The sequence below is a fragment of the Scyliorhinus torazame genome, chromosome 20, assembly GCF_047496885.1.
Source record: "Scyliorhinus torazame isolate Kashiwa2021f chromosome 20, sScyTor2.1, whole genome shotgun sequence".
Classification (NCBI taxonomy): Eukaryota; Metazoa; Chordata; class Chondrichthyes; order Carcharhiniformes; family Scyliorhinidae; genus Scyliorhinus; species Scyliorhinus torazame.
In genome coordinates this window covers 24,520,597-24,545,600 of record NC_092726.1, presented here as the reverse complement: position 1 = coordinate 24,545,600, position 25,004 = coordinate 24,520,597, and the positions used below count along the sequence as shown (strand labels likewise).

Below are 25,004 nucleotides of genomic sequence, written 5' to 3'. Positions count from 1 at the left end.
TTATCCTCTCAGAATGTCTTATAATTTCATTGGATCTTTTCTTAATTTATTAGATGTGGGCGTCACTGGTCCCCAACCCTAATTGCCCTTGAACCAAGTGGCTTGCTAGGCCACTTCAGAGGGCGTTGAAGAGTCAACCAGATTGATGTAGGCCTGAAGCCAAATCTAGGCCACACCAGGTAGGGGTGGCAGATTTCCTTCTCCTAAAGGGAAGTTTTAAAAAATAAATTTAGAGTACCCAATTCATTTTTTCCAATTAAGGGGCAATTTAGCGTGTCCAATCCACCTAGCCTGCACATCTTTGGGTTGTGGGGGATGATTTGTTATGTTGTAGGTGTAACATAAGCGGCTTCCTTGTGGTGCACTTGACAAAGGAAGGTTCAGACGTGGAGATAACTTCAACACGTTTATTAAACTATTTACACTTCTATTACTCGGGTTCCTACTATAGCTACCCAGACTGACTAACCAGCTGCTGCAATCCACGTGGTGGGTGTAATATTGAATCAGCCCTGCGTCTGTTCTCACTGACTGTCTCCACTGGAAAGAGGCAGATCATGTGTGTGGTGTCCTTTATATATGGGTTGGTGTAATGCCCCCCTGTGGTCGTGTCACCTCCTTGTGTATCGTGAATGCCCATTGGTCACGTCCTATCTAACTGATCTATTGGTTGAGTGTGTGTGTGTGATGTTTCTGGTGCTCCCTCTAGTGTCTAGCTAGCCTACATGCATTTACATTGATGCACATCACCACATCCCCCCTTTTTTATATGTTCATATTTTCTGTACACTTTAAGAAAATTGAACAACGAACAGTTTGATAAGGTTAGGTATATACAAGTCATGGGAACAGGGATTAAACAATAAGTCCAAATCATTTGTGTGAGTCCATAAACCATCAATCACCATGGTCAAATGTCTCTCTTGGTTATGAATGCCACCAACGTCCCTGTGCCACAGGAACCAAGAAGTGGTCAAATCACTTGTAATTGTTAAGTGATCCATCTCCTGTCGTTGTGGCATCTGCTGTCACCCTGAGCGTGCCATCACTGAGGTTGCGGCACTCCCTGTCTGGAGTAAAGTCCGGCTGACGTGAATCAGAGTCGGCGTTTGGTTGCTCCCCATCTGGAGTCTGGTCTGGCTTAACTGAGTCAGTGTTGGTTTGTTGATGCTCCCCGTCCGGAGTCTTAGCAGGTTCACTGGAGTCAGCTGAGATTTCTTGAAGCTGCACGTCTGGAGTCGGAACATACAGGAATGCATTGACTTGTGGAGAGGTTCGAGCGAATGAGGGTGGAAGTATCATGGTGTCACCGGAGTCACCAGTGGTCTCACAGTGATCGTCGAGTGCCTCTGTACACACTAGCTGAGGTCTGTCACTTTGCCCATCTTGCATTGGAAGTGGGATGCTGTCGTCACTCGTCTCACATACCGTGGGCAGAGCCTCAGTAGCTGCTTGTTGTTCACTTGGGTTGGGTAAATTGTCAGAGTCTTCATCTGGTGGCGCAAGCAATGTGGGTGGACTGTCATTGTCTTGCTGTTGTCCTTCATTTGGGCTTGGACTGTCATTGTCGCTTTGTTCTTCACTGTAGCATGATAGACCGTCATGGTCGTCCTGCTGTGCACTGGAGCGTGGTAGACTGTCATAGTCTCCTTGCTGTTTACTTGAGCATGGCAGAATTGCATCGTCTGCCGCTAGTTGGTCAGAGGAGGTTGCTAGACCCTCATGGTCTTGTTCCTGCAAGGACTGCGCGTCGGAGTCTTGCGTTGCTTCTATCATGGAGGCTGTCCACGAGCTCGCTGCGGAGGCTTGTGACACTGGAGTCACGTCTTGTTCCTGCAAGGACTGCGCTCTGGAGTCTTGCATTTCTTCTATCGTGGAGTCTGTTCACGAGCTCGCTGTGGAGGCTTGTGCTGGAGTCACTTCTTGTTCATGCAAGGACTGCGGTGTGGAGTCTTGCATGTCTTCTTTCGTAGAGTCGGGAACCCTGAGCGGTGCGTGGACCACGCTCTGTGTGGCAGCAGGCCGCTCTCTGTGGGCTTGTACCGCTCTCTGTCTCTTGGTGTCAGGCCGCAGCATAATCCTGCACTCACGAGTCGGGATGTCATATCTGCTGGGCTGAAGATCCTCAAATCCGAAGAACTCGTCGTCGGGGTCGCCAATGTGCAACACGTCTAGTTGCGGTTCGGATTTGGTGCTGGGGTAGCCTCCCAAGGTGAAAGGTTCGTCTGAGTCGTTGTCTTCTAGGACCATTTCATCACTGTTTGCGTCGGAGCTGGCATTGGGCTCGCGAGGTCCAGAGAAAACGTAACGGTCGGTATCGAAGTATTCAAGGTCGGAATCATCGGTTTGGGCGAAGGTAACTGCTTGTTGCAGGGTTCTTCGGAGGTTAATTTCATTTCCTGGTTCAATTTGAGGCATTGTGCTGTCATTCCAGGTGAAGGAAGGTTGTTTTAATGCTTTAAAAGATTTTGATTTGGGGCGTTTCCCCTTTAAATGGGCGTGGTCCGGGGCCTCTAACGTCATGACGCATGTGACGTAGCGCGTAGGAAGTGATTGCGCATGCGCAGATCGCTGTTCCTTTACCGATGGCCGTTTTCGTGATTGCGCATGTGCGGCGTCTTGCGCATGCGCAAACGGACCTTCCCGTTCTGTGCGCTTCTCGTGCAACTGCGCAAGTGCAGTCCCTGTAGAAAGATGGTCGCCGACCAAAATTGTTCTCTGCTCTGGGATTTCGGACTCGAGGTGAGTACTGGCGCTTCTCTTACCTTTTCTTGCTGGTTGGAGTGTGTTTTCCTCACAGTATTTGCCGAATTTGTCCAGGACTGGCCGGAAGTCGCTCCTGTTTTGCCCCTTGGAGAACTTGAATTTTTAAAAGATTTCTTCCGCTCTGGCACCGGCGATGGTGAGGAGAAGCTCTGTCTTTTCAGGATCGGCCACTTCTTCCAGTTCGGCTGCCACCAAGAAGATTTCAAACTTTTGCCGGAATGCCCGCCAGTTTTTGCGGAGATCGCCGTGGCACTGGAGCTGCTGCGGAACCCGGATCTCGAACATCTTGCCTGGGTATCGTTGCTGGTTGTCACTGTACGCTGAGGTATGGCTATCTGGATTGAAAAACTATTTACACTTCTATTACTCTGGTTCGACACTACTGCTAATCCTACTATAGCTACCCAGACTGACTAACCAGTTGCTGCAATCCACGTGGTGGGTGTAATATTTCATAGATTTCATAGAATTTACAGTGCAGAAGGAGGCCATTCGGCCCATCGAGTCTGCACCGGCTCTTGGAAAGAGCACCCTACCCAAGGTCAACACCTCCACCCTATCCCCATAACCCAGTAACCCCACCCAACACTAAGGGCAATTTTGGCCACTAAGGGCAAATTACCATGGCCAATCCACCTAACCTGCACATCTTTGGACTGTCGGAGGAAACCGGAGCACCCGGAGGAAACCCACGCACACACGGGAAGGATGTGCGGACTCCGCACAGACAGTGACCCAAGCCGGGAATCGAACTTGGGACCCTGGAGCTGTGAAGCAATTGTGCTATCCACAATGCTACTGTGCTGCCTTGAATCAACCCTGTGTCTGTTCTCACTGACTGTGCGGAGTCCGCACATCCTCCCCGTGTGTGCGTGTGTTCCACTGGAAAGACGCAGATCATGTGTGTGGTGTCCTTTATATATGGGTTGGTATAATGCCCCCCTGTGGTCGTGTCACCCCCTTGTGTATCGTGAATGTCCATTGGTCGCATCCTATCTAACTGATCTATTGGTTGAATGTGTGTGTGTGATGTTTCTGGTGCTCCCTCAAAGATCTAGCTAGCCTACATGCATTTACATTGATGCACATCACCACAGGGGCGAAACCCACGCAAACACGGGGAGAATGTGCAAACTCCACACGGACAGTGACCCAGAGCCGGGATCGAACCTGGGACCTCGGCGCCGTGAGGCGGCAGGGCTAACCCACTGCGCCACCGTGCTGCCCCAAGGGAATCAGTTTTTATGACGATCGACAATTGGTCATCATTAGACGTTTAATGCCAGATTTTCTTCCTTGGAATTCAAATTTCACCATCTGCCAAGGTGGGATTTGAACCAGGGCGTTCCCCTGGGTCTCTGGATTACTAGTTCAGGGACAATACCACTGCTCCACTGCCTCTTATTCTTCTGACCTCCAGGGAGGGTAGGCCCAGCTCACTTGACTGCTCCTCATTCGACATGATTGGAATCAGTATCGTGAACGGTGTCTGTAAGGGGCAGAGACTGACACTGCTGCCCGTAAACTGGAAAAGTCACCAGGGCCCCATAAAAAACCTGCTTGCTCGTCTACCCCAAGCCCTCTGCTGTAAAGGCGAATATACTAACATGACCAAAGGTTGCCTCCCTCTGCGCACCGCCCCAGCCCATTAAGCAGCAAAGAAAAAAAAGACCATGCAGGGGGGGTGAAAAGCACTTTGGAAATGGTGTGTGTGATCACTGATTATTAACTGAAGCTGTTGTTCCTTCACTAGCTGGATGGTTGGATTGGAGGAGCAGAAGCAGAATACTGATGTGCATTTCAGATCGCTGGACGGAGAGGGCAACTTCAACTGGAGGTTTGTCTTCCAGTTTGAATACCTAACGATGGAGCGAGTACTCATCATCAACAAGAGGGTGAGGAGCCAGGTTACGATGAAAAGCGTCAATTCTTTAATCCAGGCAGTCTTGAATCAGGGCGGCACAGTGGTTAGCACCGCTGCCACACAGTGCCAGGGACCCGGGGTCGATTCCGGCCTCGGGTCACTGTCTGTGGAGTTCGCACTTTCTCCCCCGTGTCTGCGTGAGTTTCTTCCGGGTGCTCCGGTTTCCTCCCACAGTCCAAAGATGTGCAAGTTATGGGGGTTACAGGGATAGGGTGGTGGTGGGTGGGCCGGGTAGGGTGCTCTTTCGGAGGGTTGGGGTAGACCCGTTGAGCCGAATAGTCTCATTCCATACTGTAGGGATTCTGTGATTCTATGAATTCTTCCAGAAACAAATTGAAACAGATCAAACTCTTTCCTTTCGACTCCCATCGTATGCAATCCCTGTGGATCAAACCCCGTTCCTTTCACATCAATTTTAAACAATCCCAATGGATCAAATCCCTCCCCATTCACTCACAATCCCAATGGATCAAATCCCTCCCCATTCACTCCCACTGTCTACAATCCCAGTGGATCAAATCTCTCCTCATTCACTCCCACTGTCTCCAATCCCAATGGATCAAATCCCTCCTCATTCACTCCCACTGTCAACAATCCCAATGGGTCAAATCCCTCCCCATTCACTCCGATTGTCTACAATCCCAATGGATCAAATCCCTCCTCATTCACTCCCACTGTCAACAATCCCAATGGATTAAATCTCTCCTCATTCACTCCCACTGTCTACAATCCCAATGGATCAAATCCCTCCCCATTCACTCCGACTGTCTACAATCCCAGTGGATCAAATCCCTCCTCATTCACTCCCACTGTCAACAATCCCAATGGATCAAATCCCTCCTCATTCACTCCCAATGCCAATGGATCAAATCCCTCCTCATTCACTCCCACTGTCAACAATCTCAATGGATCAAATCCCTCCCATTCATTTCCACTGTCTATAATCCCAATGGATCAAATCCCTCCCCATTCACTCACACTGTCTACAATCCCAATGGATCAAATCTCTCCCCATTCACTCCCACTGTCTGCAATCCCAATGGATCAAATCCCTCCCCATTCACTCCCACTATCTACAATCCCAATGGATCAAATCCCTCCTCATTTACTCCCACTGTCTACAATCCCAATGGATCAAATCCCTCCCATTCACTCCCAATGCCAATGGATCAAATCCCTCCTCATTCACTCCCACTGTCAACAATCTCAATGGATCAAATCCCTCCCATTCATTTCCACTGTCTCCAATCCCAATGGATCAAATCCCTCCCCATTCACTCCCATTGTCTGCAATCCCAATGGATCAAAACCCTCCCCATTCACTCCCACTGTCTCCAATCCCAATGGATCAAATCCCTCCCCATTCACTCCAACTGTCTACAACCCCAATGGATCAAATCCCTCCCCATTCACTCACACTGTCTACAATCCCAATGGATCAAATCTCTCCCCATTCACTCCCACTGTCTACAATCCCAATGGATCAAATCCCTCCCCATTCACTCCCACTATCTACAATCCCAATGGATCAAATCTCTCCCCATTCACTCCCACTGTCTACAATCCCAGTGGATCAAATCCCTCCCCATTCACTCCCATTGTCTCCAATCCCAATGGATCAAATCCCTCCCCATTCACTCCCACTGTCTACAATCCCAATGGATCAAATCCCTCCCCATTCACTCCCATTGTCTCCAACCCCAATGGATCAAATCCCTCCCCATTCAATCCCACTGTCTACAATCCCAATTGATCAAATCCCTCCCCATTCACTACCACTGTCTACAATCCCAATGGATCAAATCCCACCCCATTCACTCCCATTGTCCCCAATCCCAATGGATCAAATCTCTCCCCATTCACTCCCACCGTCTACAATCCCAATGGATCAAATCCCTCCCCATTCACTCCCACTGTCTACAATCCCAATGGATCAAATCCCACCCCATTCACTCCCATTGTCCCCAATCCCAATGGATCAAATCTCTCCCCATTCACTCCCACTGTCTACAATCCCAATGGATCAAATCCCTCCCCATTCACTCCCACTGTCTACAATCCCAATGGATGAAATCCCTCCCCATTCACTCCCATTGTCTCCAATCCCAATGGATCAAGTCTCTCCCCATTCACTCCCACCGTCTACAATCCCAATGGATCAAATCCCTCCCCATTCGCTCCCACCGTCTACAATCCCAATGGATCAAATCCCTCCCCATTCACTCCCACTGTCTACAATCCCAATGGATCAAATCCCTCCCCATTCACTCCCATTGTCTCCAATCCCAATGGATCAAGTCTCGCCCCATTCACTCCCAGCGTCTACAATCCCAATGGATCAAATCCCTCCCCATTCACTCCCACTGTCTACAATCCCAATGGATCAAATCCCTCCCCATTCACTCCCATTGTCTCCAATCCCAATGGATCAAGTCTCTCCCCATTCACTCCCACCGTCTACAATCCCAATGGATCAAATCCCTCCCCATTCACTCCCACTGTCTACAATCCCAATGGATCAAATCCCTCCCCATTCACTCCCATTGTCCCCAATCCCAATGGATCAAGTCTCTCCCCATTCACTCCCACCGTCTACAATCCCAATGGATAAAATCCCTCCCCATTCACTCCCACCGTCTACAATCCCAATGGATCAAATCCCTCCCCATTCACTCCCACTGTCTACAATCCCAATGGATCAAATCCCTCCCCATTCACTACCATTGTCTCCAATCCCAATGGATCAAGTCTCTCCCCATTCACTCCCACTGTCTACAATCCCAATGGATCAAATCCCTCCCCATTCACTCCCATTGTCTGCAATCCCAATGGATCAAAACCCTCCCCTTTCACTCCCACTGTCTCCAATCCCAATGGATCAAATCCCTCCCCATTCACTCCCACCGTCTACAATCCCAATGGATCAAATCCCTCCCCATTCACTCCCACTGTCTACAATCCCAATGGATCAAATCCCTCCCCATTCACTCCCATTGTCTCCAATCCCAATGGATCAAGTCTCTCCCCATTCACTCCCAGCGTCTCCAATCCCAATGGATCAAGTCTCTCCCCATTCACTCCCAGCGTCTACAATCCCAAAGGATCAAATCCCTCCCCATTCACTCCCACTGTCTACAATCCCAATGGATCAAATCCCTCCCATTCACTCCCAATGCCAATGGATCAAATTCCTCCCCATTCACTCCCACTGTCTACAATCCCAGTGGATCAAATCCCTCCTCATTTACTCCCACTGTCTACAATCCCAATGGATCAAATCCCTCCCATTCACTCCGTCAACAATCCCAATGGATCAAATCCCTCCTCATTCACTCCCACTGTCAACAATCTCAATGGATCAAATCCCTCCCATTCATTTCCACTGTCTCCAATCGCAATGGATCAAATCCCTCCCCATTCACTCCCATTGTCTGCAATCCCAATGGATCAAAACCCTCCCCATTCACTCCCACTGTCTCCAATCCCAATGGATCAAATCCCTCCCCATTCACTCCCACTGTCTGCAATCCCAATGGATCAAATCCCTCCCCATTCACTCCCACTATCTACAATCCCAATGGATCAAATCTCTCCCCATTCTCTCCCACTGTCTACAATCCCAGTGGATCAAATCCCTCCCCATTCACTCCCATTGTCTCCAATCCCAATGGATCAAATCCCTCCCCATTCACTCCCACTGTCTACAATCCCAATGGATCAAATCCCTCCCCATTCACTCCCATTGTCTCCAACCCCAATGGATCAAATCCCTCCCCATTCACTCCTACTGTCTACAATCCCAATGGATCAAATCCCTCCCCATTCACTCCCACTGTCTACAATCCCAATGGATCAAATCCCACCCCATTCACTCCCATTGTCCCCAATCCCAATGGATCAAGTCTCTCCCCATTCACTCCCAACGTCTACAATCCCAATGGATCAAATCCCTCCCCATTCACTCACACTGTCTACAATCCCAATGGATCAAATCCCTCCCCATTCACGCCAACTGTCTACAATCCCAATGGATCAAATCCCTCCCCATTCACTCACACTGTCTACAATCCCAATGGATCAAATCTCTCCCCATTCACTCCCACTGTCTGCAATCACAATGGATCAAATCCCTCCCCATTCACTCCCACTATCTACAATCCCAATGGATCAAATCTCTCCCCATTCACTCCCACTGTCTACAATCCCAGTGGATCAAATCCCTTCCCATTCAGTCCCATTGTCTCCAAGCCCAATGGATCAAATCCCTCCCCATTCACTCCCACTGTCTACAATCCCAATGGATCAAATCCCACCCCATTCACTCCCATTGTCCCCAATCCCAATGGATCAAGTCTCTCCCCATTCACTCCCACCGTCTACAATCCCAATGGATCAAATCCCTCCCCATTCGCTCCCACCGTCTACAATCCCAATGGATCAAATCCCTCCCCATTCACTCCCACTGTCTAGAATCCCAATGGATCAAATCCCTCCCCATTCACTCCCATTGTCTCCAATCCCAATGGATCAAGTCTCGCCCCATTCACTCCCAGCGTCTACAATCCCAATGGATCAAATCCCTCCCCATTCACTCCCACTGTCTACAATCCCAATGGATCAAATCTCTCCTCATTCACTCCCACTGTCTACAATCCCAATGGATCAAATCCCTCCCCATTCACTCCCATTGTCTCCAATCCCAATGGATCAAGTCTCTCCCCATTCACTCCCACCGTCTACAATCCCAATGGATCAAATCCCTCCCCATTCACTCCCACTGTCAACAATCCCAATGGATCAAATCTCTCCTCATTCACTCCCACTGTCTACAATCCCAATGGATCAAATCCCTCCCCATTCACTCCCATTGTCCCCAATCCCAATGGATCAAATCTCTCCCCATTCACTCCCACTGTCTACAATCCCAATGGATCAAATCCCTCCCCATTCACTCCCACTGTCTCCAATCCCAATGGATCAAGTCTCTCTACATTCACTCTGACTGTCTGCAATCCCAATGGATCAAATCCCTCCCCATTCACTCCCACTGTCTGCAATCCCAATGGATCAAATCCCTCCCCATTCACTCCCATTGTCTCCAATCCCAATGGATCAAATCCCTCCCCATTCACTCCCATTGTCCCCAATCCCAATGGATCAAGTCTCTCCCCATTCACTCCCACCGTCTACAATCCCAGTGGATCAAATCCCTCCCCATTCACTCCCAATGTCTGCAATCCCAATGGATCAAATCCCTCCCAAGTTTTTATCACCAGTCACCTTGAATCCATTACGCTTCTCGTCTCAGCCATTGCTACAGATTTTACTGCTACCTGGCTTGGTTGGAAGGCTGGATTGAAGGAAATTGCTAACACTAGATTCAGTTTCTTCCAGCACAGGCAGAAATCACTGAAATGTATTGCTGAACATGTTTTGACGTACCAATACCTTGTGTTGTTGCTTTGTGAACCTTATTGCCCTTTCTGTTGACCTGCCGTGTGGTCATTTGGCCAAAGCATAAAACGATTTGTAAAACGCACTGCAGGCACGTTCTTCTTTCGAACCGATTCGAGGAGCGATTTTGAGAGTGTATTTCTGTTTCTTTTAGAACTATATTTGGAACTTGGATGAAACCGAAATGAAAATCCCCCCGAAACTGATTCTCCAAGTCTGGGACAACGACAAAGTCTCCTTTGATGACTATTTAGGTGACGTTTAACAGTCTCGCTATTTGATCTTCCAGAATTCCCCAGATTCTAGGGGATGGGAAAGTAGCAAAGCTATTAAAAAAAGGGGGGAGAGAGAAAACTAGGAACCACGGGCCTGTTAGCCCGATATCCATAGTAGTAAAAATGCTGGAGTTCATTATTGGGGGATGGTTGCAGGGCACAATGCAGGAGCTTAGCAGACTGGATGGAGAGGATCAGTGCCTCCCGATGCTTCAGTGATGCAAAATCCCCCTGTCAGGTTGCCCACATGTTTTGCTCCAGACAATTTTAGTTTGAAGTGTCCAATTGTGCAGTTGCAGTAACCAGCAACAGTCACTAGAGGGCAGAGGAGTGTTGTCAGAGAGGGTTTGTGGGTGCAATTGTGCAGTGACCCAAGTTTGCTGTGTGTTCCAAGACTGTGGAGTATAAGTGGGGACAGGAGGTGCATCCCACCCCTTGCCACGCCCCGGGGGAATCACAGACCCCCCCCCCGTCACGCTGTTGTGTGGGGGAAATCGCAGACTCAGGTCCTGTCACTCATAAAACAGAATTTCTAAGGGCCATTTGGAGCTTTCACTAAAGGGTATTGAAGTGTGTGTCTCTGTGTGTAAGTGTGCTTTTGTACCTGCATGTCTGTGTGCATGTGTCTCTGTGTGTGTGTCTGTGTGTATATTTCTGTGTCTGTCTGTGTGTATGTGTGCTTTTGTGCCTGCATGTCTATGCGTGTGTGTCTGTCTGTGTCCATGCGTCTGTGTGTGTGTGTGTGTCTGTCTCTGTGTGTATGTGTGCCTTTGTACCTGCATGTCTGTGTGCATGTGTCTCTGTGTGTGTGTCTGTGTGTATATTTCTGTGTCTGTCTGTGTGTATGTGTGCTTTTGTGCCTGCATGTCTATGCGTGTGTGTCTGTCTGTGTCCATGCGTCTGTGTGTGTGTGTCTGTCTCTGTGTGTATGTGTGCCTGCATTTCTGTGTGTGTGTCTGTGTGTATATCTGTGTGTGTATCCCGGTGTGCCTGTCTCTGTGTGCCTGCATGTCTACGTGCGTGTGTGTGTCCATGCGACTCTGTGTCTCTCTGTGTGCATGTGGGTCTGTGTACATGTGTGTCTGCAAGCGTGTGTGTGCATGCGTGTCTGCGTGTGTGTCCCTGCACATGTGTATGTCTATCTGTGTGTGCGGGATTTTCTAACTGTTCGCGTTGGTGGGATCTCACGGTCCTGCCGACGGCGCATCTCCGCCGTGGATTTCACAGTGACTATGTTCAATAGGAAGCCCCCTTGACAACAGCGGGGCTGAAAGATCCCACCGCCGGCCACTACCGAGCTGTCCTCTACCGCTGCAGAACGTGCTGCGGATGGGGAGGAAAGTCCTGCCCTATGTGTGTGTGTGTGTCTGTATGTGTGTGTGTGAGAGAGAGAGAGTCTTAAGCGAACACATTTGTCTAGGGAAGAGGTGTGGGTAGATGTCCCCTCTTTAGCTCCTCTCACTCCAGTCACATATGGGCCTCAATTGGACACAGAATGAGGTTGGCGCCCAGCTTGTGCTAACTAAGTGGGTAGCCAGCAATATGGCTGGGTTGTTGTGAGTGGGAGGTACGAGATTTGCGCTGAAACCTGGCTAAAGCAGGGTGAAGTGATTGGGGACTGGGAATCCAGGCTCATTGCCTGCTACCCCGGGGGCCATTCCACAAGACCTGACAATCCCTGGGCCCTGGGGATACTGATTTATCCACCGGTCCCGGCTCCGTGCTGACCCTAGAGTCTTTCCCGCCCTGGCAGGGTATCTGGAGATTAACCTGAACGCGTTCCGGCGCCCAACGAAATGGGCGGATCGGTGTACCCTGGAGAAGTTCTTCAAAGTGGACAACTCCTCGGCAAGCAGTTTGCAGAAGATGATCTCGCTCTTCAAACAGAAATCTATCAACGGCTGGTGGCCGTGCGTTACATACGAAGAGGGTGAACCTTATTTAACAGTAAGATCAACATCTTTTCCCACGCTTTTACCGTTGTAAGACCTACTCCCCCTGAACTATCTCCTTTTGTGCTTCTTCCCCGAAGTCTCCAACTTGCTTCTTATTCCCTTCCTCTCAAACTGTCTGTATTTGGAATGGTCGTTTCTTTTTGAGGGGAGGATCGGAAGAGTTTCAAACCTTCCCTACTCGCCGGGGGAATAAGTTCCTGACGTTGCCCGAACCGCCCAGCTCTAATTTATAAAGATGTCCCCTCCCAGAGGAAATAGTTGCTCCTCATCGCCCCTGTCGATTCCTCAAACCATCTTAAACACCCCAATGCGATCAACCCTTCACCATCGATACTTGAGAGAATACTAGCCTCGTCTAGGCAGCCTGTCCTCGTGATTTAAACCATCTCACCCTGGTATCATTTGGGTGAATCATGAGATGAGGACTCTGGAACTGTACTCGTTGGAGTTTAGAAGGTTGAGAGGGGATCTTATTGAAACGTACAAGATACTGTGAGGCCTGGATAGAGTGGACGTGGAGAGGATGTTTCCACCTGAAGGAGAAACTAGAACCTGAGGACACGATCTCAGACTAAAGGGACGATCCTTTAATACAGAGATGAGGAGGAATTTCTTCAGCCAGAGGATGGTGAATCTGTGGAACTCTTTGCCGCAGAAGGCTGTGGAGGCCAAATCACTGAGTGTCTTTAAGACAGAGATAGATAGGTTCTTGATCAATAAGGGGATCGGGGTTATGGGGAGAAGGCAGGAGAATGGGGATGAGAAAATATCAGCCATGATTGAATGGCGGAGCAGACTCGATGGGCCGAGTGGCCTAATTCTGCTCCTATGTCTTACGGTTTTATCTAAAGACCATTGCACCTCTCTGAAGGCCGTTCTTGAGGGCAAGTAGGAGTCCAGCAACTAGAGATTACGTAAGAAATAGAAGCGGGGGTAGGCCATTCAGCCCATCAAGTCTGCACCGCCAGCCAATAAGGTCATGGCCGATCTTCACGCCACTTTCCTGTCTGCCTCCCATCATAACCCTTGACTCTTTTGTGATTCAAAATCAGCCTTGAATATATTCAATGACCCACAGCCTCTTATGCTCTCTCTGGGTGATACAACCTCTCAGAGAAAAAAATTACTCCTCATCACCATCTTATTTTGAAATAGTGCCCCCCCCCTCGAGTCCTCCCATGATCCTCTCAGCATCGGTCCTGTCAAGCCCCCTCTTTGGAACCTTTTTTAAAAATAAATTTAGAATATTCAATTAATTTTTTCCAATGAAGGGGCAATTTAGCGCGGCCAATCCACCTACCCTGCGCATCTTTTTGGGTTGTGGGGGTGAGATCCACGCAGACACGGGGAGAATGTGCAAACTCCACACGGACAGTGACCCGGGCCGGGATCGAACCCGGGTCCTCAGCGCCGTGAGGCAGCAGTGCTAACTCACTGCGTCACCGTGCTGCCCCCTATTTGGAATCTTTTATGTTTCAATTAAGATTAACTTGATCCTTAGATGTGACTCCGTCGATCCTTAATGGATCAAAGCAGGGATGGCGGCACGGTGGCGCAGTGGTTAGCACTGCTGCCTCAGGGCGCTGAGGACCCGGGTTCGAATCCCGGCCCTGGGTCACCGTATGGAGTTTGCACATTCTCCCCGTGTCTGCGTCGGTTTCGTCCCCCACAACTCAAAGGTGTGCAGGGTAGGTGGATTGGTTACACTAAATTGCCCCTCAGTTGGGAAAAAAAAAGAATTGGGTACTCTAAATTTAAAAAAAAGCAACAAATGCATTAGGTAACTAAAGCCTGGGAGTCCATATTCCACTGGCTCATCCCCAAGGAGGGAAATTCCTTCCCGATCCCAACGGCTCAAGCTCTTGAGGAGACACTGGGAGGATAGGAAAAGAGACCAGGAAAGATGAGGGTCTAATGATGCCCTTTGCCAACAGAGTGTGTCTGACTCCCGAAACAATTCAATGTTGCCCAGAAAGTCAAGCCTTTCCCCCGGTGGATGTGACTTCGATGTGGACGTAATGCCTCATTCGGTCCTTTGCTGGTGATGCTGTAAGGCAATACATAAAATGAAAGATTGTCTCCATTTACAGCTGGGAGATGGTTTGCAGCAAGCGTACGGGAGTCTTCGTCTCTCCCTCTATCCCTCTCTCATTCTCCGTTTCTCCCTCTGTCTCGCTGTGCCACCCCCCCCCCCCCCCCTCTCTCTTCCTGCTTCTCTCTCCCAAAGAAAGGTTACAGCACTGAAGGAGGCCATATGGCCTATCTGGTCCATGCCAGCCCGAGGACACCCTTTCTAATCCCACCTTCCTGCACCCGATCCATCGCCCTGTCGCTTACAGCACTGACAGTGCAGATCCAGGTACTTTATATAACGGTTTAGGGTCTCTGCCTCCATCACCAACTCGGACAGCGAATTCCAGACTCTCACTACCCTCTGCGTAAAAAAGTTCTTCCACACGTCCCCTCTACACCTTCTGCCTCTAATCTTGAATCTGTGTCCCCTGGTTCTAGAATTCTCCACAAGGGAAACAGTTTGATCCTGTCTACTCTATCTCTTCCCCTCATCATTTTGTCCACCTCAATTCAGTCACCCCCTCAGCCCTCTTTGTTCCAAGGAAAATAAGCCCAGCCTCTCCCCGTGGCTACACTTTTCCAGCCCTGGCAACATTCACATAAATGGCTGCACTCTGTCCAGAGCAATGATGTCCTTCGTGTGGGTGGGGTTACAGGACGGGGGATTTTGTGTCTTTCAGAGGGTCGGTGCACTCGATGGGCTGAATGGCCTCCTTCGACACTGTAGGGATTCTCTGATTCTACGACCCTTACTTTTATATTCTATACCGAAATAAAACCATCAGACAGAGGAGCAGAATTAGGCCACTCTGCCCATCGAGTCTGCTCCGCCATTCAATCATGGCTGATATGTTTCTCATCCCCAATCTCCTGCCTTCGCCCCATAACCCCTGATTCCCTAATTAATCATGAAACTATCTATCTCTGTCTTAAAGACACTCAGTGATTTGGCCTCCACAGCCTTCTGCGGCATAGAGTTCCACAGATTCACCACCCTTTGGCGAAGAAATTCCTCCTCATCTCTGTGTTAAAGGATCGTCCCTTTAATCTGAGATGGTGTCCTCTGGTTCTAGTTTTTTCTACAAGTGGAAACATCCTCTCCACGTCCACTCTATCCAGGCCACGCAGAATCCTGTAAGTTTCAGTAAGATTCCCCCTCATCCTACTAAACTCCAACAGGTATAGACCCAGAGTCCTCAACCGGTCCTCATACGACAAGCTTTTCATTCTAGAGATCATTCTTGTGAACCTCCTCTGGACCCTTTCCAAGGCCAGCACATCCTTCCTTAGATACGGGGCCCAAAACTGCTCACAATACTCCAAATGGGGTCTGACCAGAGCCTTATACAGCCTCAGAAGTACATCCCTGCTCTCGTATTCTAGCCCTCTCGACATGAATGCTAACATTGCATTTGCCTTCCTAACTGCCGACTGAACCTGCACGTTAACCTGAAGAGAATCGCGAACAAGGACTCCCAAGTCCCTTTGTGCTTCTCCTTTCTGAAGCATTTCCCCATTTAGAAAATAGTCTGTGCCTAGATTCCTCCTTCCAAAGTGCACAACCTCACACTTTTCCACATTGTATTTCATTTTCCACTTCACTGAGGGAGAATATTCCATGTGCCTTCTTCACAACCTTCTCGCCTTGAACTGCTGCCTTTAGGGACCTGTGCACTTGTCCGCCAAGATCTCCCACTTCATCTACCCCTCTTGGTACATTCCCATTTATTGCGTACTCCCGAAAACTGTTTGAGCTCCCCAAATGCGTGACCTCCACTTCTCAGTGTTAAAATCCATCACCCCTCCCCCTTTTTCTCTTCCCCACTCTCCCTCCGTTACCCAGGCGTCCTGGATAGTTGTTGCCGCGAGCTGATGCCTCATTTACACGTTTCGTTCCTTTCCTGGCCTGTTTAGGGTAAACTGGAGTTGACTCTGGAACTGCTGACGGAGCGGGAAGCTCAGGAGCGGCCAGCCGGGAAGGGAAGAGATGAGCCCAATATGAACCCCAAACTGGAGCCGCCAAAGTATGTCCAATAGCACTGGAGTCACCAAAATCAAGCTCCCCCAACCGGCAAGAACATTCCAGCCCCAAACCTTGCACTGTGTCGGTAACCTCAACCTCCAGACTACCACAGAAACAGGCCCAACTCAGAACATCATATCTAGATGTAATCCCACCATTGAACAGCACTTGCTGAACAATCCTGTGTGCTAAGGAGTACTAATAACCAATTACAGGTGCACTTATGTTTGCTACAAGCTACATATATATTCATACACAAGGACTTGTCCTCTGCAGTTAAAAGGAACATGTCCAGGCATTGTTCCTTCGACAGCACCTTCCAAACCCACGGCCTCTACCATCTAGAAGGACAAGGGCAGCAGATACCTGGGAACCCCCCCACCTGGAGGTTCCCCTCCAAGTCACTCACCATCCCGACTTGGAAATATATCGGCCGTTCCTTCACTGTCGCTGGGGCAACATCCTGGCACTCCCTCCCTAACAGCACAGTGGGTGTAATACACCACACGGACTGCAGCGGCTCAAGAAGGCGGCTCACCCCCACCTTCTCAAGGGGCAATTAGGGCTGGGAAACAAAGGCTGGTCTAACCACTGATGCCCGCATCCTATAAGTGAATTGTTTTTTAAATTGTGCCTTTTGTGGGGAGGGGGTAATAGTTGCCTGGTGCATTCTCCGTGGCAACACCTCGACCAATCAGTCGACTTGGCAGCCAATCCGCACGCTTTCCTCTTGCAATATAAATTGTTGCTCCCTTTGAGGAGAAACTTCAGCAGCGTGTCACTGCTACCTGCTTAATTAACGGTAAATTGGATGAACATACGTGTTTTTAAAAGGGTAACAGTTTAGGATTTGAGCCCGAAACGTAACAGGGAACAGGGTAGGGAATACAACAAATGATTCATTAGCAGACTGCCTCCATTTCCGCACCCCCCCCCCTCCCCTTCCCCACCCCACCAAACACCAGGCTTCCTCCATCTCCAGTTGTGATGTGGCTTCGACCCAGTGCTGCGTTCAGAGTGAGTATTGACACCATCTACAGCGAGGAGGTGGGATGGAATGGGATTCGTGGTTTTGGCTTACGGAAAGACCTTGCGCATGGTCTAAACTACAGCAGAGTATTTATTTCATCGGAAGAATGCGGTGAGGGGAGGGGAGCGTGGTTACAACGTCAGAAACAATGTGTGGGCGGGGGGGGGGGGTATCATTCCTGTTGGCTCAAGATTGAGTTAATGAATGTCCGAATGATGAAATCATCTCCGCTCTGGCCAAGACCTGGGCTGTCATGGCTTCCTCTTTACTCGCCCCATCAAAAACCCTTTATAATTTTAAACGCCTCCCCCTAACGTTCTGAGGAGAAATGTGATCTGGTGTTGGACGCAGTCGCCTGGCGGTGAACCCAGAGGTAATGAGTTCCCACTTCTCCATGGGTAAGGCATTGGAAATATCTGTCACTCAGCCAGACCATGGACGGGCTATGTATGTGACTCCAGTCCAACACTCTGTAGCTCGGCCTTGATTCTTTCACGAGTGGTGCTGGCAACGGCAGCATTTGTCGTCCAGCTTCTGTGCTGTCGGTGAGTCTGATCTATAATTGCTCTAGAACCTGGCTTCCTTGGCCGTACCAGAAGGCACATTGCTGTGGGTTTGGAGTCACGTGTAGGCCAGACCACGTAAGGACGGCCGATTTCCTTCCCCTTGGACGAGACGGGTTCTGACAAAAATCCATCATAGTTGCCACGGTCACCATTACTGAGACGAACTTGCAATTCCAGATGTTGCGTGCCTCGTATCAGCCCAAGCCTGGATATAGTCCAGGTCTTGCTGCATTTGGACATGGACTGCTTCAGTATCTGAGGAGTTGTGAATGGTGCTGAACATTGTGTAGTCATCAGCCAACATCCCCACATCTGACCTTCTGATGGAGGGACGGTCATTGATGAAGCTGAAGATGGTTGGGCCGAGGACACTACCCTGAGGGACTCCCGCAGTGATGTCCTGGAGCTGAGATGATTGACCTCCAACAACCACAACCATCTTCCTTTGTGCCAGGTATGGCTCCAACCAGCGGAGAGTTTCGCCCCCGATTCCCATTGGCATCTACTTTACGAGGGCTCCTTGGTCTCCACGTCAGTCAGTCGTTCACACCTAATTTCTTATCTCCTGAGAATTCTTCTATTGTGCATTTTACCAAAGCCCTGACCCTCCTTTAACCACGTGGCACTCCTCAACTGGAGAGCTAAACAGTAGTGTGGCTCCAGAACTCTGATATGGATGCTGTGCTATCAATGCGATGTGATCCTGCACTAGCAGAGACATCCTTATGTGTCCTCAGCTCAACCATCTTCAAATACTTCCATAATAAGGTCAGAAGTGGGGTTGTTCGCTGACGACTGCACAATGTTCAGCACCATTCGTGACTCCTCAGATACTGAAGTAGTCCCTGTCCCAATGCAGCAAGACCTGGACATTATCCAGGCTTGGGCAGGCAAGTGGCAAGTTACATTCGCACCACACAAGTGCCAGGCAATAACCATCTCCTACAAGAGAGGATCCAACCATCGCCCCTTGACATTCAATGGCATTACCATCACTGAATCCCCACTATCGACACCCTGGGGGTTACCATTGATCAGAAGCTGAGCTGGACCCAACCATATAAATACTGCGGCTACCAGAGCAGGTCAGAGGCTGGGAATCCTGCGGAGAGTAACTCACCTCCTGACTCCCCAAAGCCTGTCCACCATCTACAAGGCACAAGTCAGGAGTGTGATGGAATACTTGCTTGGGTGAGCCCAGCTTGAATAACTCAAGAAGCTCGACACCATCCAGGACAAAGCAGCCCCGCTTGATCGGCACCCCATCCACAAACACTCACTCCCTCCACCACCGCCGCACAGTGGCAGCCGTGTGTACCATCGACAAGATGCACTGCAGCAACTCACCAAGGCTCCTTAGGCAGTGCCTTCCAAACCCACGGCCTCTACCATCTAGAAGGACAAGGGCAGCAGATACCTGGAAACCCCACCGCCTGGAGGTTCCCCTCCAAGTCACTCACCACCCCGACTTGGAAATATATCGGCCGTTCCTTCACTGTCACTGGGGCAAAATCCTGGAGCTCCCTCCCTAACAGCACAGTGGGTGTACCTACACCACACGGACTGCAGCGGCTCAAGAAGGCGGCTCACCACCACCTTCTCGAGGGGCAATTAGGGATGGGGAATAAATGCTGGGCCCAGCTAGCGAAGCATAAACGAACATAAAACAAATGTGGGGCTCATTGTGTATTGAGACTTGGCGCAGTATTTGAGCAACAGTTTTGGCCTATTCTCTGTCTGATTGCGTTCCCTTTCTCCCTGTTGGTGTGCAGCCGGCCGGACACGTCCTTCTTATGGTTCCGCTCTCCCTTCAAGGCGATGAAGCACATTGTCTGGCGCAAATACAGATGGTGGGTTATCTGCGCATTGCTGGTTATGGTGCCAATAATCTTCCTCGTCGCTCTCCTGCACGCGATCCCTGTAAGTATCCAGAACAAACCGCAATGCAAAAGAGGTGCGCAGTGATTTCTGCGCTGACGTGAGCCAAATAACTTGCAGAATACCTTTGTCCCAACTGAAACACGCTGGGGAGGCAAAAAGAAATGGGGAGCACATTATCCCTGGGATAGGACAGTGACTGTTTCCAGGTCCGGTTTCTGAGCTGTTTGCAAGCTGGATAAAGGGCTTCTCATTGTGCTGAAAAGTAAGGACACCTGCATAGAACTGACAGCTGATGCCAGTCTTTCCAGATCCAGGGAGCCCACTTCCCAATTCCTCGCACCTCCTATCTTTCCTCTCCGGCCCAATCGCTATGTTCACTCCTGTCCTGTCACCCCCTTCGTTTCATCGATTGTCGGGGTCAGGACGGGGGGGGTGGTTGGCTGGTGGCACAGGGAAAGGCTCACGTTATAATAGTGGCGACATTTTGGGCGGCACGACGGCGCAGTGGTTAGCACTGCCGCCTCGCGGCGCCAAGGCCCCGGATTTGACCCCGGCCCCCAGGTCACTGCCCGTCTGGAGTTTGCACATTCTCTCCGTGTCTGCGTGGGTCTCACCCCCACAACCCAAAGATGTGCAGGGTAGGTGGATTGACTACGCTAAATTGCACCTTAATGGGTAAAAAAAATTTTTTTAAACCTGCCTTGGGCCCATATCCCTTAATACCTTTGCTTAACAAAAATTTCTCCCAGATATAAAATGAACAACTGATATTGCTGCGACTGCAGTTTGTGGTCCAGCCCTAATTTTTAGACTATGCCCCTAGTTTTAGAATCTCCAACCAATGGAAATAGTTTATCTTTATCTGCCTTATCATAGAATTTACAGTGCAGAAGGAGGCCATTCGGCCCATCGAGTCTGCACCGGCTTTTTTTTTGGAAAGAGCACCCTACCCAAGGTCAACAGCTCCACCCTATCCCCATAACCCAGTAAACCCACCCAACACTAAGGGCAGTTTTTGGACACTAAGGGCAATTTATCATGGCCAATCCACCTAACTTGCACATCTTTGGACTGTGGGTGGAAACCGGAGCACCCGGAGGAAACCCACGCACACACGGGGAGGATGTGCAGACTCCGCACAGACAGTGACCCAAGCCGGAATCGAACCTGGGACCCTGGAGCTGTGAAGCAATTGTGCTATCCACAATGCTACCGTGCTGCCCCAATATCTTGAATACTACGATCAGTTCACCCCTTAGCCTCCTACATCCCAGCGGAAACAGGTCTAAATTGTATAATCTCTCCTTGTAACTCAACCCCTGTAATCCAGGTATCATTTTAGTAACCTTACGTTGCACTCCCTCCAACGCTAAAGTATCCTTCCTGAGGTGCTGTGCCCAGAACTGCTCACAGTGACTCCAAGTGGACTCTAATCAGGGGTTGGTAAAGCTGCAGCATAACCCCTGTGTCTGTATATTCCAATCCTGTCAGGGGCTGTTTAGCACAGGGCTAAAGAGCTGGCTTTGAAAGCAGACCAAGGCAGGCCAGCAGCACGGTTCGATTCCCGTAACAGTCTCCCTGAACAGGCGCTGGAATGTGGCGACTAGGGGCTTTTCACAGTAACTTCATTTGAAGCCTACTTGTGACAATAAGTGATTTTCATTTCATTTTTCATTCCTCTCGATACATTCCATTAGCCTTTTACTACAGGGGAGGGCAGTTCCGTGGGCTGCGGAGTTTTCCCAGTTAGCAGGTTCCAGCGGCAGTTGTGTTGTGAACTGGGTTTTTGTTTGGTGTACTATTTGTTTTTTTTCTTCTTGTCCTTGAATTTGTTTTTCTGACAGAATGCTCTAGCAAACCTTTTGTTGCAGTCCACCAGATTTCACAGAAAGAAAAAGTGAGGAGAGGCCGTCCGGGCATCGGGAGGCAGCCGGCATTGTGGCGAAGTTGGTGGGGTGGGGGTGGGGTGGAGGGGTGAGGTGGGGATGATGGGGGGATCCTCGTCACGGAGGGAGTGGCAAAGAGGAACCTCATTCTGCAGCCCTACCCCCTCCCCCCCGATGGCTTATTTTGGTGTTGGCCACATCTGGGGGAGTGTGTTTGAGTGCCTGAGCGAGACAAGACTTTGGGAGGTGAGCTGGAGGCGAGGATGTAAAAAGGAATCTGACGCTTGTCTGCGAACTCTCCGAAGAAGCTTCACCCGACCAGAAGAAAAACACCCCCCCCCCCCCCACACCCCCCCAAATTCCAAAGCTGCCTCCCGTTCGACGCACCAAGTTTTAACGCCGAAAGCCTTTGAAGAACAAGCGTTCAAAATCGCCACGCGCAACGCTCGATTCTCCGCTCGACGGAAGTTCCCAGAATTGTTCCCCGTTTACTTGCAATTTTTTTTCCTCAAAAAACTGTTTTTAAAGGGGATTTTTTTTTTTTCAAAATAACTTGTCAAAACGACCTCCAAAAAAAATATTTTGTACTTGTTAAATATGTATCAGTCCGCTGTAAATAAAATTAAAACAAATTGCTCTGAAGTACGCTCGATATTTTCTTTGCGATCAGTCATTGACTCTGGAAAAATTACAGGGATGGAATCGGATTGAGGGGTGTTTGGAAATCTTTGATGTTTTACTAATGGATGCCTCCCAGGCTAAGTCCTAAACGAGGACTTTGGATGGTTTATACTTAGAATCAATAATGGCTACCCCACAGCCATAATTTGATCGAGGAGTTTGGCGATTGAAGAATGACTTCCGAGAAATGTCTCATCTTCAACGGGTGAGGTAAGGGGCCTTTAATCGTCTTCCAGTTTTTAAAAGATGACCGAAATAGTATGACACAGAGGAACTGATTTCAAACGTTTGTCACCTCAATCCCGTCCATCTGAACAGTGGTTGTGCACGTCTCGAGATTGGCTCTTGTGGCTTCGACATCGTTTGACATCCTTGGCTCTGACGTTCTCGTTGACCACCTGTGGTCCCATGATGCAGCACAGCTTTTCTTTTTGACTTAACCTTTCATGGCATTATGGGCGTCACTGGGCAAGACCCACATTTGTTGCCCATCTCTTTTTATTTATAAATTTCAAGTATCCAATTATTTTGTATCCAATTAAGGGGCAATTGAGAGTGGCCAATCCACCTACCCTGCACCCACACAGGCACGGGGAGAATGTGCAAACTCCACAGGGACAGTGATCCGGGGCCGGGATCGAACCCGCGTCCTCGGCGCCGTGAAGCAGCAGTGCTAGCCACTGCGCCGCCGCATTGATGCCTGTCCCTAATTACCCTTGAGCTGAATGGCTTGCTGGACTAATGCGGAGGGCAGTTCAGAATCAACCACAATGTTTTGTGGTTCCGAGTCACGTGTTGGCCAGATTGTGTAAGGACAGCAGATTTCCTTCCCAAAAGGAACCAGACGTTTTTTTTTTTTTCCAACCCTTGATCGTTCTTGAAGTCCAATTTTATTAATTGAATTTAAATTCCATAAGCTGCCATGATGGGATTTGAACCCATGCCACCAGAGTGTCAGCCTGAACGCCAGGATTACTGGTCCCGTGACACTACTGTTGCGCCTCCATCTCCTGCACGTGTTGAAAAGCGTTGGGAGTATCAAGATGTAACTGAAATGCAGTTATTGGGTTACAGGAAGAAAGCTACAGGTAACAGTTTCATTTAACTTAAACAGATTAAGTTGTAAACTTACAAACTCAATTGATTCAATGCATAACATAAACCTCATATAACCGGGTTTTATTCAGTTAAGCAGAGATGGTGATCAAGGTGAGGTGTTGCAGCTTGTCGGAGTTTATGGAACATCGCAATCCAAGTGAGCAATAAATGTCTGCATCTCAAAGTTATTGACATGGGGTCCGAGTTAGAGAATCATAGAATTTGCAATGCAGAACGAGGCCACTTGGCCCATCGAGTCTGCGACGGCCCTTGGAAAGAGCACCCTACTTAAGCCCACGCTACTATCCTATCCCCGTAACCCAGCCTAACCTTTTGGACACTAAGGGGCAATTTAGCATGGCCAATCCACCTAACCTGGGGACAGTGTAGAAGGAGCTTTACTCCATGTCTACCCCATGCTGTACAAGCCCTGGGAGTCTTTGATTGGGATACTTTAGAGGGAGCTTCACTCTGCATCTGATCCTGTGCTGTACCAGTCCTGGGAGTGTTTGATGGGGACAGTGCAGAGGGAGCTTTACTCTGTATCTAACCCGTGCTGTGTCTGTCCTGGGAGTGTTTGATGGGGACAGTGTAGAGTGAGCTTTACTCTGTATCTAACCCCGTGCTGTACCTGTCCTGGGAGTGTTTGATGGGGACAGTGTCGAGGGAGCTTTACTCTGTATCTAACCCCGTGCTGTACCTGTCCTGGGAGTGTTTGATGGGGACAGTGTAGAGGGAGCTTTACTCTGTATCTAACCCCGTGCTGTACCTGTGCTGGGAGTGTTTGATGGGGACAGTGTAGAGGGAGCTTTACTCTGTATCTAACCCCGTGCTGTACCTGTCCTGGGAGTGTTTGATGGGGACAGTGTCGAGGGAGCTTTACTCTGTATCTAACCCTGTGCTGTACCTGTCCTGGGAGTGATTGATGGGGACAGTGTAGCGGGAGCTTTACTCTGTATCTAACCCCGTGCTGTACCTGTCCTGGGAGTGTTTGATGGGGACAGTGTAGAGGGAGCTTTACTCTGTATCTAACCCCGTGCTGTACCTGTCCTGGGAGTGTTTGATGGGGACAGTGTAGAGGGAGCTTTACTCTGTATCTAACCCCGTGCTATACCTGTGCTGGGAGTGTTTGATGGGGACAGTGTAGAGGGAGCTTTACTCTGTATCTAACCCCGTGCTGTACCTGTCCTGGGAGTGTTTGATGGGGACAGTGTCGAGGGAGCTTTACTCTGTATCTAACCCCGTGCTGTACCTGTCCTGGGAGTGATTGATGGGGACAGTGTAGCGGGAGCTTTACTCTGTATCTAACCCCGTGCTGTACCTGGCCTGGGAGTGTTTGATGGGGACAGTGTAGAGGGAGCTTTACTCTGTATCTAACCCCGTGCTGTACCT

At 49.6% G+C, this 25,004-nt stretch overlaps 1 protein-coding gene across 1 annotated transcript in view; it reads left to right on the top strand.

Moving 5' to 3' along the window:
• The window catches only part of LOC140397075 (myoferlin-like), a 183,794-nt gene extending 161,325 nt beyond the window's left edge, over window positions 1-22,469 (top strand). Inside the window, exons 44-49 of the mRNA XM_072486107.1 lie at window positions 4,520-4,661; window positions 10,299-10,398; window positions 12,173-12,366; window positions 16,362-16,471; window positions 19,839-19,986; window positions 21,792-22,469. Of these exons, the coding sequence (XP_072342208.1) occupies window positions 4,520-4,661; window positions 10,299-10,398; window positions 12,173-12,366; window positions 16,362-16,471; window positions 19,839-19,986; window positions 21,792-21,848 (751 nt within the window). The 3' untranslated portion in view covers window positions 21,849-22,469. The remainder of the gene's footprint in view (window positions 1-4,519; window positions 4,662-10,298; window positions 10,399-12,172; window positions 12,367-16,361; window positions 16,472-19,838; window positions 19,987-21,791) is intronic.
• Window positions 22,470-25,004: the final 2,535 nt, after the last annotated feature.